The sequence below is a fragment of the Montipora capricornis genome, chromosome 3, assembly GCF_036669925.1.
Source record: "Montipora capricornis isolate CH-2021 chromosome 3, ASM3666992v2, whole genome shotgun sequence".
Lineage (NCBI taxonomy): Eukaryota > Metazoa > Cnidaria > Anthozoa > Scleractinia > Acroporidae > Montipora > Montipora capricornis.
Window position 1 is genome coordinate 12,528,900 of NC_090885.1, and position 18,348 is coordinate 12,547,247.

General features: G+C 39.5%; 3 protein-coding genes across 3 annotated transcripts in view; 1 reads left to right on the forward strand and 2 right to left on the reverse strand.

Moving 5' to 3' along the window:
• Nucleotides 1-352: 352 nt before the first annotated feature.
• Nucleotides 353-5,950, reverse strand: LOC138042246 (uncharacterized). The gene is made up of 5 exons (XM_068888068.1): nucleotides 5,837-5,950; nucleotides 5,474-5,512; nucleotides 4,642-4,758; nucleotides 3,339-3,599; nucleotides 353-586 (listed from the first exon to the last, which is right to left on the reverse strand). Exons 1-4 carry the CDS (start codon nucleotides 5,862-5,864, stop codon nucleotides 3,364-3,366), a joined length of 420 nt encoding a protein of 139 aa, XP_068744169.1. The 5' UTR covers nucleotides 5,865-5,950; the 3' UTR covers nucleotides 353-586; nucleotides 3,339-3,363.
• Nucleotides 5,951-6,230: 280 nt separating this feature from the next.
• The window catches only part of LOC138042243 (uncharacterized), a 75,753-nt gene continuing 63,635 nt past the window's right edge, over nucleotides 6,231-18,348 (reverse strand). The window contains exons 36-40 of the mRNA XM_068888064.1: nucleotides 18,001-18,322; nucleotides 15,655-15,827; nucleotides 13,955-14,159; nucleotides 11,671-11,788; nucleotides 6,231-6,365 (exon numbers count right to left, since the gene is read on the reverse strand). Of these exons, the coding sequence (XP_068744165.1) occupies nucleotides 11,680-11,788; nucleotides 13,955-14,159; nucleotides 15,655-15,827; nucleotides 18,001-18,322 (809 nt within the window). The 3' untranslated portion in view covers nucleotides 6,231-6,365; nucleotides 11,671-11,679. The remainder of the gene's footprint in view (nucleotides 6,366-11,670; nucleotides 11,789-13,954; nucleotides 14,160-15,654; nucleotides 15,828-18,000; nucleotides 18,323-18,348) is intronic.
• On the forward strand, nucleotides 8,692-9,934 carry LOC138041127 (uncharacterized). Its single transcript, XM_068886899.1, has one exon. It carries the CDS (start codon nucleotides 8,761-8,763, stop codon nucleotides 9,529-9,531), a length of 771 nt encoding a protein of 256 aa, XP_068743000.1. The 5' UTR covers nucleotides 8,692-8,760; the 3' UTR covers nucleotides 9,532-9,934.

Here is an 18,348-nt window from a genome sequence, read left to right on the forward strand (position 1 = left end):
AATCGCACACCCTCGATCGTCGTCGGATGGTCGAGGACGGGGCAGAAAAATTGGGATTGGTATATTTTTCCCGACAAATCCTACATTTCTGTGATGATTCCTAGCAAATGGAAATTTAAATTTGCCACCATTAAATTGCTTTGCTTCAGTCCCCCCGTTACTTTTCAACAAATAACATGGGCGCGCGGAAATACGAAATTTCTCTTCGAGTGTTGAAGAATATTTCACGAGTGAGCGCAGCGACCATGTAATATTCTGTATATATCTCGCCTTGACTATACCATGCTGCAATAAGGTTAGATATGTGACGCGCCACTCTTAACCAACGTTACCTTTGACGGGGGACAGCTTTTCAGATTTCCAATTTGTTGTTCATCCAGTGCCTTTCCATAAATCTGCAAACACGAGATTTTACCAGAAAACCTTCTATCGTCACCATCTCTAGCGCCTATTCTGATTGGATACTGAGTGGCCAGTCTAATTTGTCCAATGTTTTTCGACTCTTTACCATCTTTCCGTTGTGCCACAGCTGTGCCACACCAGTGTTGTTATCGTATGTTGCACCAACTTTATTCCACTCATTCAGCTAGTGGCAGGAGGAAAGAGCTTAATTCAGTATTTGGCAGTATATGAATAGGTCAATCAAGCTTTGGAAAGCAAAAACTCATCTTTGCCAGAGATAGGTCATTTTCTTGTTCACTGTTCCAAGTGCGTCAGAAATGTGAAAAGTGCTTTCAACAACAGTATTTTGCTACCAAAATCTAACTTTGTTTTTATCACTATAAAGTTAACTATTTTGAACCCAAGATTTTGCTGTTTTTAAGGTGTCGTGGAGTTTTAGGAAAATGAAAAAGCGGATTTTCTGATTGAAAGATCACCGAGGAAATAGAACGACTTAAGCACCTGTGAAGAAGGCAGACAAAAACCTAACCTAGGAACCCAACCGTGAATTTCATACATCCAAAAATAGCCGCAATGGCTATGCGTAAATTTCATATACCCTCTATCAGTCTATCACGTCGTACAGGATATTATAGGAAAATATATAGTTGACGTCACCTGTTGTCATTAATGTGCCCACCCGAACCCCATTGGCTGTCGAAACAAAGGGGTCTTTTGTTTCCCTGGTTGCCACATTTAAATATCAAAAGCAATGTTTGTAAAAACAGATATCTTCCCTATGGGTACCGTCGGATTTCAAGACACGGCGACTGCTATGACAACGACAACACCACAAAGCAATGATATTTTTGGTTTCAGACGAAAAATAGTTGTGCTGCACGTGCGGTACGCATTTTAGTACATTTCCTTGCCGCACTCTGCAAAAACACAGGGAGTTTAAGAAACGATGCGGGTACGGCAACGCCAACGCCAAAAAGCAGTAATATTATTGGTTAAAAGAAGCAAAATGATCGCGCTGCACGTGCGGCACGCATTTTTGAACATTTCCCTGCCGTACTCGTCAAAACTACTACGTGAAATGACCAATTTTAAGGTTTTGACGACAACGTGGACAAACTACAGTTAATCTTTGAGTCTCACTCTTTACTTCAAATCCGTCCTTACCAATCCAGTTATAGGACACTTCGCTCATATTGAAGAATAAAAAAAGATGGAATAATCATGAAGTACTTAGAATAGCTCAAACTTATATTTTGAAGCGCGACGTTTTCGTCGCCGTAGCCGTCGCGGTTTCTTAAACTCCCCAACAACTTGAAATTAGGGGATCACGTGTTTACATGATACCGGTACGAGTTTCATTTCTGGTACGAGTTGTCAATTTCATACCGCGTTTACATGGACGACACAAATATTGACACATCCCAAGTCCATTGATTACCGGACGCCATCTTGACGAATATTTAGAAATACAACGCATGCGTCAATAGTCCCAGTCCACCACGACTTGACGACTCGTACCGGAATGGGAGTCAATGTAGCGTTTACATGATACCGGTATAACTTTTCATACCGTTATGAGAATTTCGATCCGGTACAACTACCGGGATGAACTCATGCCGGTATGAGTTGTACTGGTATGATATTTTTTCACCGGTATCATGTAAACAAATACAGAGCGATAAGTAAGAACCGGGATGAACTCGTACCAGAATGAAACTCGTACCGTATCATGTAAACACCCCCCTAATAAAATGTAAGATTTCGACAACGTGAGCATACAACAGCCAGTGAATCCTCTCATTCTCTATTTTAGTTTATTTTAGCTTAAAAACTCTGGCACCAATCGAGTATTGGATACTTCGCGCAGATTGTTAAACGTCAACAAGATGCAACAATCACGAAATTCTCACGATAGCACGAGGTTATAGTTTGAGGTGACGTTTTCGATGCCGTAGCCGTCGTCACTTCTTTTAGCTCGCTACTTTACAATCTACGACTGCGACGTCGACGAAAACGCCGCCTCAAAATATAACTTTACACTGTCGTAAGTCTTTTGAGATGATTCCGTCTCGTTCACGTCGCACAATATGGGTGAAGTATTCAAAAAACTTATTGATACGAGTGGTTTAAAAGTAAAAATAGAAAATGAAAAGTTCATATTCCTATGCTTCCATTGTTGGTAAAACCTCAAATCCCTTCACGTCGCGTCCTTGTTACGTAGAGAACACAAAAAATCTGTTCTAAAATGCGTGCCTCACTTGCAGCAGCACGATTGTTTTCCCTCTTTTAGCCAATTATATTATTGCCATTCTCTTTCAAATACAAAGTGGATAGCGCGGTTTTCAATGAGTGTCGTAATACCAAAAACCAAAGTAACTACTTTGGGCCAATCAAAAAGGACGGAGACAATCCAGTAAACCAATCAAAACCCGAAGTAATCACACGCAGCCGCCACAAAGCGCGGGAAGATGTTCACACGCGCGAGCCACGATTGGTTTTGGTTTTACTTCTGATGGGTTGAAAAAGTGGCGCGAGAACTTTGAACCAATCAATGAGTGAAGTAATCATAAACCAAAGCAATTTGCTAATTACTTTCGACACTCAATGGAAAACCGCTCTATCTGTTGTACCCTTTTTGATAGAATTTCTTAACACTACTTTTTCGTTGCCTTAATTGACTACATCCACAGATAGTCCTACACAGCCAACCTGCCCTTCCTTTGTAGATACCGTGCTGTATATGTTTAGTTGACGCTAGATTAAAAAAAAAAAAAATGGTCATAAATACCCAATTAAGATCTGTCGCCATCGAACCTCCTAGCAAAATCGATTTGGCATTGCGGAGATCTACTTGCATTCAACTACCACGTCCCTCATCGGGGTGATGATGTATCTTGCATTTTGTTACTTTGACCTAAGCCACACGATGTACAAACCTGCAAGACTCTTGAGGCGATTGGTTTATGGAACTTTCCATTGCGATGCACGAATCTTTACGAACAACTCTGTGGATTCAAACTGCCACAGATGAACTCCCCAACCATCAGTTTTGTAGTTCAAGATCGGCCCACCACTGCCCGTGGGATAAATATTGGCCAAGATTGTCATAGAATCCTTCGTGTCCATCTTGCCGTCATTGGGTATCTCTACAAACGAGTCAGCTGTGCCTTTGAATTCATACGCTCCGCCTTCGTCATCTGTTGGAATGAAGAATAACTGCAAGGTTTAATAGACCAATTTCGATACATTAAAATTCAGTCGTAAACAAAAGGCTCTGGGGGAATAAACTACAGTGTCTCGAGATGATGCTTTTTGTTTGGGACTGAATTTTAATATACCGAAATTGGTCTATTATTAAAAGACGATGCCCTACTATTGCTATTGCGCATACGTTCTGCGCATCTCGAGATACTAGGATTTCCTATGGATTGTGATTATTAATACAGGGATATTTTTTGCGCGGTTCAAAACGATGCGGAAAAAAAGCAGAACTTAGCAAGTGCTCTTGGTATCGAAAAAGAAAATTGGGGGTAACCACGCATTTTTCAGAGATAATTAAGCTTCAGCTTGGAAAAGAACGCCATACATTGCTTTGTATTTTAAAGCTTTTTGGAAATATTGTTGATTAATTATCTTCGAAAAATGCATGGTTACCCCATATCTCCTTTTTGGATTTCAATAACAATTGTTAAGATCTGCTTTTCCCGCATATTCAGTAAACCGCGCAAAAATACCTTTGAATTAGTAGGCACCGTCCTTAATTAGACTTTGTGACCGTGACGTTTCTAAATTTCGTAACGTAATGGTTCAATCCTCCGTTGTTGTCCATTTAGTAGGCAGTCCCTAGAACGGATATCTCGCAAAGAAAGAGTCAGAGAACAAAAATAAATACTAACAAACGACTTTCAAAGTCCTTGCGACTTTTTTCCTGTAGTTTGCGTCCTATCTCCATCCTCGAAAGACTAGATTTGGGAACCATGACAGCCACCGTGACGTCACGTGAAAACGAAGTGGAGGACGAGTTTTAATTCTGTGATGCTATTATATAATAATAATAATATAATAATAATAATATATAATAATAATAATAATAATAATAATAAATAATAACAATTTATTAACGGCATTTCTACAGAGTAGCTCTACATTTGTTAAATGAAACCATTGGTTTTGCTGTGTGTAACTCATAACTTTCAAGGTGATTGATATTTCTAGCAATTGATCATCGCGGGGCCTTACCATCTGGACCAGTGGAGAGTTCCACGTTGCTCAAGACTCCGTTTTCGTTGTTGGGTCCAGCATCGTTTGCGCCGAAAGCCTTGTTTAGTGGATACAAACCAACTGGCTTAGGTATAGCTAAAAATAAACGGCGGTGAAGGTGAATTCAGTGCCAACAAAGACAACTCCAGTCTGGAGGAGGGGCGGGGGAGTCTCACCTACAGTTTTGGAGCACTTAGAACTCTCCCTCTACGGCCATCCCCTTTCAGCAGTTGCATCACGCTCAAATCAATGGAGATTTCTCAATAAACAGTGCAGTGTAATGATTTACACTAGAGAATATACCAAGGGCTTTAAACGGGAAATGTAGTCTTACAAATTCGGTCTAAAAAAACAAGGGTTCAACGAATCTTCATGTTCACTGTAGAACGGTAATTAAAAGTGATATTGCAATACACTAACTTGTAGACATTCTACTATCCTGTTGTTACGGCAAGGACAGAAACGGATTTTAAAGGAAAAATCTTGGAGCTAACTTTATTTTAACTTCCAACACGCCATTGAAATAACTTAAAATCGATTCAATTTTGGATCTCCTCTGCAACAGAACTCGCTACTCCCTTGAGGCAAAAGTGGTGACTTTATAAACGTTTTTTGAGAGTCAAGACTGTTTTCAGTGGCGGAACGAAAATGCCGTTCCTTATACTTGACAAATGTGCAATACAGAATGTAGCAATTGTACCGCACGTTATCTTAATCGGAAATGTTTGCACTGTCCTCCACCTGGCTGATTGGGTTTTTACAGTACTGTCTTCTTATTATTACCGATGCCTCCGAAAAATTACACACATACCTTCCTCCTCTGATGATGGTCCCGGGCCTGTCCTTCCATCTGGAATCGAATACATTCTTGTAAATGAGTAACTAATGATTGCTTTGACATTTGACCTCGTTAGTTATATTGAATCAATGCGGTCGGCCTACGGGGTTTATGTTCTGCTTTAAAAGGTGCTAGGGAAGTTTCCTTTCTTTTTCTTTTATTTGCATAAAGCCTCCTACTACTGCGCTGTCCCTTCTCTCTGAAAAATTTCGAGTCTTCTTTCTTAGGAGACCCGCTCTATAATCAGAGCCCAGTATTCGTTTTACATGTGTGTGGTCGTTTCCTGAACTATGCCAACAACATTAATACACTATATATAATGTATATATAACATACGTTGTGCCCATAATAAATGCCTTCTCATATTTTCTTTCCGAGAATATTAAAATGTTAGATTCGCGATTTTTAGTTTTCTGAGTCGATGGATAGTTAACAAGGTTTGCAGCGCCAAGTCTTACTCAACTAGTTATTTTTCCAAACAAACTAGCAACCCTCGATTGCATACCACAGTTACTTCATTGTAAGAAGTACACTAAAGAGTCAGTTTTTTTTAGCGACTTCCTCTGTATCCTTGCCTTCAATAAAAACGGAGCCAATCACATTTAAATTAGCATTTGTGGTAATGCACGAGTGAGTATCTATCTACTTATGTGTCCTCCACTAATGCAGCCATAGTGCCTTTGCTGTCTTACCTGGCAATCTCCAGCTCAAATGCACTCGTTTGATTGGTCCTTCAAAGTGGCCACTTGGAAGCTCCACTGCTACTGATACACAGTCAGCCAGTTTATCAGACTTCTGATACGCTTCAATGTAATAATATTTACCTTTCCGCAGGTGAATACGATCAGACTTTTGTTCGGGGAATCTGAAAAATAACGACTTTGTTTCCTAATGTATACTCCTCGGCATCTTGTGTCAAAATGAGATGACGTGGAATAGAAATAGAGGATATTACACGGTGGCGAGGAGATATGAATTTTATGACAACGCGAACGAGTGAGGTACTGTTCTTGTCACGAGAACATAAAATTGATATCTTCGAGCTAACGTGCAATTTCTTTTTATTACATAGACAGGAGTGTTTTACTCAACATTTTTCTTTCTAACACCGAGTACAAACTGTATCGCAAATTCTTGCAGCTCGGCCGCAGGAAATTTCTTCAATTTTCGCATTTCGTCTTCACTTGCAAGGAATTCCTATTATAATTTTATGTTGTATGAAGTTTTTCTTCGTGTTATAGTTGCGTTTTGAAGTCAACCCTAGGATTTACAAAACAGTTTATAAACAAAGTCTGTTTCGAGAGAAAACACACCAGTACACAGCTTTCTGATGTTCTGTTACGAAGTATCAATCATATTGGCTGGAGATACTGCGAATCAATCGACACAATTCACTCACCTTAGAGAAATTAAAACTTAAAATTAAAACGGCGTAAGAAAAATTACCCGAACGAGCGCCTTGGCATGACGGGGATGCCTGTGATCAATATGACTACCTTTCTATCCCATGAAATCGAGCCGAAATGCGAACCAGTCCGCCAGTCGGATAGTTCGTCGAAACCCTTGAAATCAACTGGCATCGAAAACAACGTCATCAAAAACAACGCGAGGGATCTCGAAAAACGACGAAAATAGTATTCGTTCAACTCTGTCGAACGCAATTAGCCGATTTGGTGAATGTTATGCTTTGGTGTGAAGAGACCTTATTCGCTTGTGCATTTTGTTCAGATCATATGACGACACTCAGGAGATTTGGTCCTTTGTTTTGTTCTTTGAGAAGAGTGCATGCATATTCATGCTTGTATTCACTCTTTTTGATGAACAAGACAAAGGATCAAATCTCCTGAGTATTATCACATGAGATGTATTGGGAAAACAGAATGTAAAAGCGACTGATTAAGGTTATATATTGAAGAGAGTTGCCTTGGCAATTGATTTCAAGGCGATTTTGTCTTCTTTGTATCCATGGTTAATATGCTTAAATTTCCTAAAATAAAACTCAATTCTTGGGGTTTCCCATTTATTTATTTTTATTATTATCCTTTTTTTTTCACCATAATTTCTCTTGTCAATTCACGACTGATTCTTTCATTTTATGATTTTTCTTAAATCTAAGTGGCTAAGTGATCATTAACGGTACTTGATGTTGAAAACACGAGCGAGTACTCATTGTATTCAAACTTGTGTTTCTCCAAACATAAAAGCAAAAACAATTATAAAAGCACGGTTTGTGAAAAATACCAACAAAAATACGCGGTATACCAGAAAAAAAGCAGAAATTTAAAAATGAAAGCTCCAGCATATTCGTCAGCAAACTGGCTCCAAATCGCCGAACATGCACTTGTTCGAGATTAATTTGCATGTCTGAGTTTTGCTAATAGCTCATATACCTTTTCCCGCACCAAAAAAAAAAACAACAACAAAAAACAAAACAAAAAAAAAAACACTTGAAATAATTATAAAACCGATGCTGATTCTTTTGAAAAAAATTGAAGGACGTCTTAACGTCCCCTTTTCTTTCCATTCTACTTTTGTCATGTCGATAATGAATAAACATCATAAGCCGTTGAGAATCACAACCTGGACATTTTTCCTCTATCAAATCAATTACTGAAAAAGCTAAGACTTACAGTCCGAAGCCAATATCATTGTTAAGCAACTTACATGTAGCTGAAAAGTTTGAATTTAAAATATATTGAAATATAGAATTTGGAAACCCTGGCACTCTAATTGAAATAAGCTTTAATGGTACAATACGTAAAACAAAAGAAATGGTTTGTTATTCTGATACAAATTTCTCCTGAGTTCCGCCAGCTAATCGTTTGATTTTATCGAAAAACTAACAGAGAAACGTGTACACTAAAAGATGGCGTTGAAAAGACCATAGAAGCCGTGTGAGTGTTGTATTACATTAACAAACTCTTGGCTCCCTCGAAGTCTTAAATGTGATGCAGAACTGCCGTGCATGACATGTACAAATCAGTTTAAATCCGGCATATATATTTTTAGCGCCTATAATTGCACTCTCCACCTTTTGCTCAAGGAGATATGATTTTGTTTTTTTTTGAAACTGCACTAACGTAATACCTTTTACGAGCTGTCAGATATAATGCTTTTTTTAAAAAATGTAAACAGAAAAAGATAAAACAAAAATATTACAAAAATTTGGCATCTAAGTCAGAATGATGCAAAGTTCGTGAGCGTAAAAAGTTTCATCGATCACCAAAAACAAATGAAAGGAGTGAATTTTCTTGTTGCTTATGGACGCAAGTAAAAACAATTCAACCGAGAAAGGGAGAAAGATATTCACACAAAGACGAAAAGAGCAAAGGAGTAGAAATTTCAACTTTCCCGCGATGGCAAAGCTAAATCAGGAGAAAACTAATGCGGAATCGTTACCACCACCAAACCAAAGCAAATTTAGCCAGTTGAAGACTTCGTTACAGCTACCTCGGATTAATTTAAACAGGACTTTCAGTCTTTGCAAACGAAGCTTTTCGCATAATAATCTTTACGGAAAATCAACGATTAGAAGCCTTCCACGTGTCGAAACGTCACCCTTAAACTCAATTTGTACGCAAGAGATAAACGTTATGAGTGAGGCTGCCAAAGTGAAGATTTCAAGATCTCACACTGACCTAACCGCCACTCAGAAACTCTTGAAATCACTGCGAGTCGTTGATCTTCAAATAACGGAAAACAGGACTAAAATTCAGGAGGAAAAAAGCCTGAACATTTGCCGCATGAAGTTGACCCCAAGACAACCAAGACCACCGGAAAAGGGCATAATCTTGGGACATAAATTGGAAAGAAACAAGCTACAGGTCATCTATCCAACGCTAAGGCTCACTTCAACTGATAGAAAGGCAATTTTTACTACATCGCCGTCTCTTTCGTGGAGTAGTATGGAATCCCTGGATTCCATCTTAGGGGACGGAACGCTGACTCTTTCTCAACTCCCGCCAGATATACTGTCATCGTGCTCTCCCTCAGAATACGAATTTACACCACCTTCGACGCCGATAGGCTGACACAGATTTTGTAGGCAACCTCATAAAACTCAGCGTGTTTCCTTAGAGTTCGTGGATAACGAATACTTAGGTCAGGTTAAGAATCAAGACTTGTAGAAAATTGCATTTTGCCATTCAGGAAATCTAGCATCATCATTAAACGACTGGTAGCCATTTCTATAACATTTATATGTGATTTTAAATCTGAGTATCGGCAAGCAAAATTAAGCCTTTGTGATAAATTTTCGATGTAACAGCAAACGTCGGCTTGTCAGTTTTACTTCTAATTCGAAAGAAAGAAAAGTTGAGGGGATTTTCCGAATCCAACGCCAGACGAGTCTAAGAGAATCAAAAAGTTTCAGGTCTCGCAGAGATCTTTATTGTGTCTTGGATTTACTTATAAATGATCATATTTTTAAACAAGCTCAGACATGATTTGCTGTTTTCTCCAACAATGTGCTGGCGGTTTCAAATGTCCTTTGGAGTATCAGCGAAAATTTGAGATAATCCTAGTTCAGCTTATATGCAAATACACTAAGTTTAGAATACAGCTGTCAACGGCTGATTAAGAATACCAACGAAAACATTTAACTTGCTAATCAAAATGTAATATTTCAGGCCCGTTTCAACCGTAAAACTTTTCTTGTGCCGAATCTAATGCAAATGACGAAACAATTTTTCTCATTTGCATTAGATTCGGCACGCGAAAAGTCCGACGTTTGAAACGGGCCTCAGGGACAATCGATGGGCTTTTACCGAGACTTCTATTTTTATGACGAATACGGTTACAAAAAGTCATTTTAAACGATTAAAATGAAAGCAAAAACGAATATTGCTCTCACGTTTCTGGGAAACTGCATGCATTTTACAAATAGTAAACCATTGCCGACGGATAAAAATTACACCATCTTTTTTTTTTTTCGTTTTACGATTCAGAAGGCTGTGAAAATACTGACACAATGTTATGAGTTTTGGTATAAAGGGTTATACTAAACTAAATGTAATTAAGTGACATCGACAGACCTGACCTTTTAAGCCTAAAAAAACATCAGAATATTAACACAAAGAAACGAATGTCTGTCTATCTTATTCACTCGAAGCTGACCTTCAGCCAGCTCTGCTTTCTACATATTTGTCATTTTCTGTCAATGCTTCTTTCATTGACAAAAAGATTAAGTCAGTGTTATTCGTCCCTTGCTCCTGTTTTATCGCTTACAAACACCGTCAACTTAATGGTGGTATTTGCAGAACACATCAAACAAAAGCGACCCTCCCAAGCCAAACATTTCAATATGAGTGTCAGTTTCTAGTCGCATTGTTTCAAAAAAAACAAATGCACGCGTCAGAATCGAACAAAAAAAGCAAACAATTTTTTTTCTTTTGTTATTAAAACAGTTGCAAGAACTTGCATTCGAATTCTATTGTATTCTGAATACGTGCTTGCTTTTATGCCGAAATGTGCAGGGGTTTTGTTATTTTCCAAACTGGCTTAATTTCTCTTATGAAGATAGACCATTAGAAATGACCTGCAGGAATCAGCCAGTATAAAAAAAAAACCATAATACTCTTCGCTTGTCCCTCCAAAATTTTACATAACCATTGTTTCCAGTTTCTCTTGAGACCATCATGAAGTCTCAAGAGAAAATAAAAATAATGCTTATGCAAAATTTTGGAGGGACAAACAAAGAGTATTATGGTATTTTTGACATTCGCTGATTTCCAGATTTTCTGGAGGATTATTTGGGGGTGCAAGCTTTTCACGATTAGGATTGGGAATGTTGTAGTACATTTGCATTTCCTCTTCAACGTTGGATCTTTTCACTGTAGTTTGATCTTTGTACGCAAAACTTGCGTTTACCTTGCTCGATGAAAAATGCGCTTTTTTTCGACGATGACGACGATCATCGTTATGATCGTCGTCATCATCATCCTCATTAATGAGTATCAGCATGCATGGACTGCTTAGAAGCAGCTGCAATTTGCGGCTATATATGCTTCCAGTCCGGTAAATTGATCATTGTAAAGCGCCTTTGAGACGTTGTGATAAGGGCGCTATATAAATGCACCACTTTACTTTTTTACTTTACTAGTGTCTTGTAACAATGTGCTTTCTAGTGATCTTTACAAGAATTAATTTAAACAGAATAGAAAGGATCTTACTTGAGCCATTCATTGTGCGCTGTCCAACCATTTATAGTCACAATCTTCTTCAGGGTTCTTCTCCGTTTCGTCCGAACTCAGCCAAAGTTCCCCAGTTGTGTCAGCAGCCAGGAAAAACCTTCAGGAAAGCAGATAAAACGGTGTTTATTTAGAAAAAAGGTTTCGAGCCTTTGTCACACTATAGACATCCTACAAGAAATAAAAGCATTTCAATCTCTTCACGATGGCAAGTTCACCGCCAACAAACATTCCTAGGACTGTGTGAACTCAAGGACCAAGCACCACATTTATTTTTACCAGGCATTTTTGAAATTGAACTCATAACATCTCGATTGTTGGCGTCCTGACCACTTAATAACATGCTTTGCAATCACTGAAAACTAAAATCGGATGTCAGACTAACCATGCACTCCATATTTAATTACATAAGTTGTTTTGATCTCCTCTCCTGATGGTAGCGGCGGGGTGGGGGGGGTGTTGAAACAGTAGGTGGGGGGGGGCCAGGGTTTGTACATCTGCTGGTCGGGGTAGGTACGCGAAGAGGGTTGAGGACGGTGCTACTAATTAAGATATGGTGCCCCGGTGTGTGATTATGCAGGAAATGTCGATCTTAACAAGTGTTATTGGGTGGGGGGGGGGGTGGGGTGATCGTCGTCAAATCGTCAAAATTGGAGGTAGCCACGCATTTGTCAAAGATAAGTCATGAATAATCTTTGTAAAAAGGCTTTAAAATACAAAGCAATGTATGGCGTTCTTTCTTCAAATTGAAACTTAATTATCTCTCCAAAAATGCATGGTTACCCCCAATTTCTTTGTGGATACCAAGAGTACTTGACTAAGATCTACTTTTTCCGGATTAGTTTTAAAACTCGCGCAAAAATATCCCTGTATTAGTAAGCATCAACCGATAGGAAAATCCGAGTATCTCGAGTATGCGGCAGAACGTCGGTGCGCAATAACAATAGTAGGGCACCGTCCTTAAAGTATGAATTGTACACGTGGTCCAAAAAACCAGAAAAAAAACTCGCGACTTTAAAAAAAATATCACGAACAAAGCTTCCTTGAAATTTTACGAACTTTAAGTTTAACTCAGGGAATTATGCACATCAGCAGCGAAAAGCACATTGTCAACCAACAAGACAACCCCGTTTACCTGACACATAAACATCAGTCCCAGTTGTTCACTGAAACGATGGATAGTGCGATCGGCCGGATAAATCACTATCCAGCGGATATGTCATAGCGAAACGCAATTGCGCTAAGCCAATGACAGTGACTTTTCCGGTGGATAGCGTTACCCACGTTTTGAACAACTGTGGCCAGAATTCTATGGACTATCTCTCTTCGTCATAAATTTATGTATATTATTGTAGTGAATTATGCATGTTTTCTGTTCATGTTGCTTTAAAGTCAAGAGTTTCTTTTTCGAGTTTTTTGTAACTGACAGAGACGTGAGACAGCATGGGTCGAAAATCTGACGCCAAAACGAATTGCGCATATGATAATTGACTACCTCGAGTCATTTCAGTCACAACTTGCGCTGTTCCGTACCGCGCGTTGAAAAAAATGAGTTCAAGAGAAGAACCGTATTATTCATATTCTATGACATAGGATGCCTTCTTTGCGAGGGAGATAAAAGGAACTATGACATAGGAAAGTGTATTAAAATAAGATAAAGGGTTTTAAGCTTGGTTTTCGCCAGCGAGGCAAGCAATTAGTAACGCAAACCACAACGCAGGTTGTTGATGTTCATCCAATGAAAAAGACCTGTTCCAGATTCCACTCCCAGCGCCGCGTTGTAAGAGAGAACATGGAACTAGTGAATCTTTGTCTCTGCGTCGTGTTCTCGTCCTTGCGGTTGTGGTTCGTTTTCACTTGAGCCTGCGTTTATGCTTGCGTCGCTAGTGAAAACCAGTCTTTAGTTTCTACCGTGGTGGCAGCGTCGGTGGGTAGTGAAACACGAAAATTCTGTTTTATCAAACGAGGAGATTAAAATAACCACCATGCATGAGGAAGACAGATGGGTCGTCCTTTCTAGCGTTAGCTCTTTCTCCCTATTCGCTCTGACCAAGAGTCCATTGACGGGGATATGGCCAATTTGGGTAATCCTAACTCTTCGGTAATGGACTCTTGCTCTGACGAAGGGCCTAAAGCTCGAAACGTCAGCTTTCAAATCCTAGTCCTACGGTGGTTTATTCACTGATCTTTATCCCTCGTTTGATAAAAACAAATTTGTGTTTATCGATGCCGACATACACCACCAGCGCTCCGTCACGTCGTTCACCTGTAAAGCCCACTTTCTGGAGCCTTGAAGTATCCTCGAATCCTTGATCCATAGTTATCATCAACGTTGTGTGGCGCATCAAACTTGTCCAGCACTTCAATACTTGAGGGATTATTGGGAAAGTTCGGATTGGAAGTGAGGGCCATTATCCTGTAGCCAGGAATGTCTTGCCATACCTCACGGATAACACCGGCAAATGGATCACCTGCAAAGTTTTAACGTTGTAAGAAACGGAAATCCGTGTTAAAAAGAGACGCTGAAGATCGTTAAAGTCCTTATCACGCTTCAACAAGTTACACCCCTTTTTTATTTTGAACTCGTTTCTCCTAAATACTGAGTCAGTTGGAACGGTCTCACTTATACTCCAATGCCTGAAAGCTTACTGGTTCCGACTCGTCTGAGAACACTTTACTAACACGAACGATGTGGTTGAACGACTGTATTGAGGATAGAAAGTGTTTTTCTGCATTTATCATATAAAATAACCCCACTAACAGAAGAAAATAACTTTAAACCACAGAACATAATGTTTACGGTAAAAATTGTTTGAACTTTGACCGATGAAAGCGTTCGTATCTGAAATAAATAAAATTCGAAAACCTTTGTTTTGATTTGTAACGAAGATCGAATCCGGAACAATTTCCTGTAGTGTGAACCAAGTCTTCGTGCGAAAACAATAAGGGCAACCGTAACACCTCACAATTCATGTTCAAGATGGCGGCGCCCGGGAAATTTGAAAGTAAAAATTCATTTTGTCGATAGAAATGAAAATTGTAGATCAAATTTGATTGCAAATATTATTTTGTTCGCTTAAAATTATTCATTAATCGGAGTGGAGGTTCCCCTTTAAAATCCCTGAACTTTAAACGGAATTGTTTCTCTACAGGTTTAAACATTTAGGAGATCAGCATGACGTTTTACGTGAAACGGCAAACTGCTGATTATCATGCATAACCAGTCTCTCCCATTTGAAAAATTGCTCGATTTGTGAATCTGACAGGCAAGAAATGAGCCAAAATCATGCAAACCGGCTTCGTTGATTTTTGGAAAAAAACGCAAAATGATCCAGACTGGCGTTTGCCGCTTACCGTGAACACGACGTCTGACCTCTTTTATACGACACTATAAGTTGGCTGCACTTTCTACTGAAGTACATGGATGTCCGCTGTGTCCTTACCATAAGTAACATTCAACAATCATTTTTGTTCTCTAAGTAACTAGAGTCTCAATCAAGGTTCAACTTACGATTAAAGAACTCGAATTTAAGATTAATGGCGCTGCTAACCGCTTGACTACTTGACTGAGTTATCAAGCTAACAGCGAGTGGCTTTGATATGGAGTACTTGTCTTGAACAGAATAAAATGAGGAGACCCCACCCCTCTCCCTTCCCTGATCCAAGATGAATCCGCTCTCAATCTGCGCTATGTTTTCATCATTAGATTTGGGGGATGGGATGATCTTAATTTTCGTTTTAAATGTCCAAGATTGTAGATAGTTGGATATAACGGTGACTCATGGGGTTGGGGCTCCCGATTTCAAAAGTATTACGTGTTTTTTTCTAACTGCGTTAAATCGCTTAATTGCAGTAAAAGCAATTCTGTTCTTTAAAAAGCTCATGCATGATCATCTTTACGGTTACCTCACGGTTAGTAATTATCAAAGTAAACGTGACAAAGTCGTCAATATTCCAACGACTTACCCGGCATTCTCCATTGCAGTATTTCTTTAGTGATAGGCCTCATGAAACGACCGCTGGGCAGACGGACTCCAGCTGAGAATGAATCAGTTGACTCTGATCCTTTCTGAAGACCGATAGCGTAATAATATTTACCAGCCTCTAAAGTCACCGACTTGGAACTCTGGCCAGCATATCTGAGGACAACACAGGAAGTTGTAAACCATAATTATTCTTCAATAATAAATAAGTTTTAAATGCCTCGATTAAAAACGTTTCTCCTATAAGGGAACCCTTGCTGACGTCATTGTTTACATTGTTAATTATATCTATCTGGTTCAAATTTTCATCGAGATAGCTCAATGCACTGTCAATCTTCAGTATTTGGCTGGCTGATTAGAAAACGATAACCTTGCGCTAATGAGGCAGCAAATGTAAACAAAAGGGAGCTTACGAAACGACGACGCCGACGGCAACGACGACGCTACAAAACAATAGGTTTAGTGAGCAAAAACAATGGCTCTGCACGCTCTGCACGTACGTTTTACATTTTGGTACAATACTTTGCCGTCATCTCCTAAATGACGACATGAAATGGCCAAATTCAAGGTTCTGTCAAGGACGTTAGCACATGACGATGAATTTTCAGTTCTCTCTCTGCGCTTCCAACCCACTCATACCGGTTTAGAGAGTTTAGTTCTTCGACAGTTACTACACATTTTTTAACGCGAAACGAGATGAAATAGTTGCGTAGTGATATGAATAACGCGAACTCGTATTTTTATTTTTTCGTTGCCGTCTTCGTCCTCGTTTCGTAAGCTCCCGATTCTACGACGGCGACGTCAACGAGAACGCCACCAAATAACATTTAATGAGCAAAACAATCGCTCTGCACGTGCGGTGTGAAATTTGTGCATTTCTTTTCAGTTCTCTGCAAATCTACAACGTGAAATGGCCAAATCTCAACGTCAGCACTAGTTTCAACCCTCCCTCTTCACTTCCTGAATAGAACTGGACAAATGACGAAAAAGTTTGGAAAATTCAAACTTGTAATTTTGAACGCCATTATTTTTGTTGACGTCGCCGTTGCTTATTCCCTTTCGTAAACGGTCGTTGCCATTTGAAACGGTCGATGCCATTTTTTAGGTCTGAATTACACTGATTAGGTGTAAGAACTCAAAAGGTTGCGGTTACTGGGAGTTGTGTCTCGCTGGTCATATGAGTTAGGGTTCGGGTTAGCGTTTTGTTTAGGGTGAGGGCTAAGAACCCGAGTTCGAGTCTTGAAATTTTCGGACTCTTTTTTTCCTCCAGTTTTTCTTTTATAAATGTTTTTTTTTTCCTCTTTTGGCTTAATTTTTGTTCATATTTTTTCTTAGCTTGTTTCTTTTGATTTTCTTTGAAGTGAAGTGTGTAGTCGACCGTTATAAATGGCATCGACCGTTTCAAATGGCAACGACCGTTCTGAGAAATGGCAACGAGCGTTTCAAATGGCAACGACCGTTTACGAAAGGGAAATTTGAGTCGCCGTTGTAGATCTCATAGGGAGCTTAAGCAACGACAACGGCGACGGCAACGAGAACGTCACAAATTTGCGCATTTTGTTGGCAAAAACAATAGCTTTGCACGCCCTGCACGTGCGTTTTTCACTTTTGTCCATTTTTTTGCCGTCGTATGCAAAACTACAACGTGAAATAGCCAAATTTAAGGTTTTATGAACAACGTCAGCACTTGAGGATAAAATTTCATTTTCTTCCCTAAATTAAGCGCCGTTCCGACCAGTGTCAATTTTCAGGAACTACCACACCCTTGTCATATTAAAAAGGTTGAAATAGTCACGAAGCGATTAAAATAACGCGAATTTGTATTTTGCGATGACGTTCTCGTTGTCGTCGCCGTTGTCGTTGCTTCAGCTCCCTATTAGGGAATTTAAGATCTACAACGGCGACGGTCGACGAAAACGTCACCTCAAAAGATAACTCTCCTTTATCATAAGTCTTTCGCGATTATTCAGTCTCTTTCACGTCCTACAATGTAGCCGAAGTATCCTAAAAATAAATTGGTTCGAGCGTTTTCAGAGTTAAAATAGAGAATAAAGGACTCTCTGTTGCATGCTCACGTTGTCGTCAAAACTTCAAATTTGGTGATTTCACGTCGTCGTTATGCAGAGGACCGCTAAGATACTTGCTAAAATCCGTGCTGCACGTGCAGCACGATTATTTATGCTCTTTTAACCAATGATATTATTGCTTTGTGGCGTTGTCGTAGTCGTAGCCGTCGTGGAGGTCAGAGGTAACTTTTATTTTCATAAGCATCGCCTCTGTAAAAGTTTAATTTAAGATGCATTATTGCGTTATTTGCGAAAGCACATACTTATTCCATTGGTTGTGACCAGTTGGCCGATCCAGTGAGACCAGTTTGGTCAGATTTTGCTGGCTTTCCGTGCTGCTCATCCACAGTTCCCCGCTCTGTGATCCAGACACGTAGAAAGTGTAGTTACCAGTCTCTGGAGCCACGAAGTATCCTTTCACCCTACTACCGTAGTCTTTGTCAATGTCAAAAGGGGAGTCGAAGTTTTCAATAATCTCGATGAGCGAGGGGTCGTTAGGGTAGTAGGGATCGTCTTTGAGTTTGGTGATTGATTTTCCTGGAAGCTCTTTCCACACTTCGCGGATAAGTCCTGGGTATGGCATCTCTGTTGAAAAAAATAGGGAATGTAGT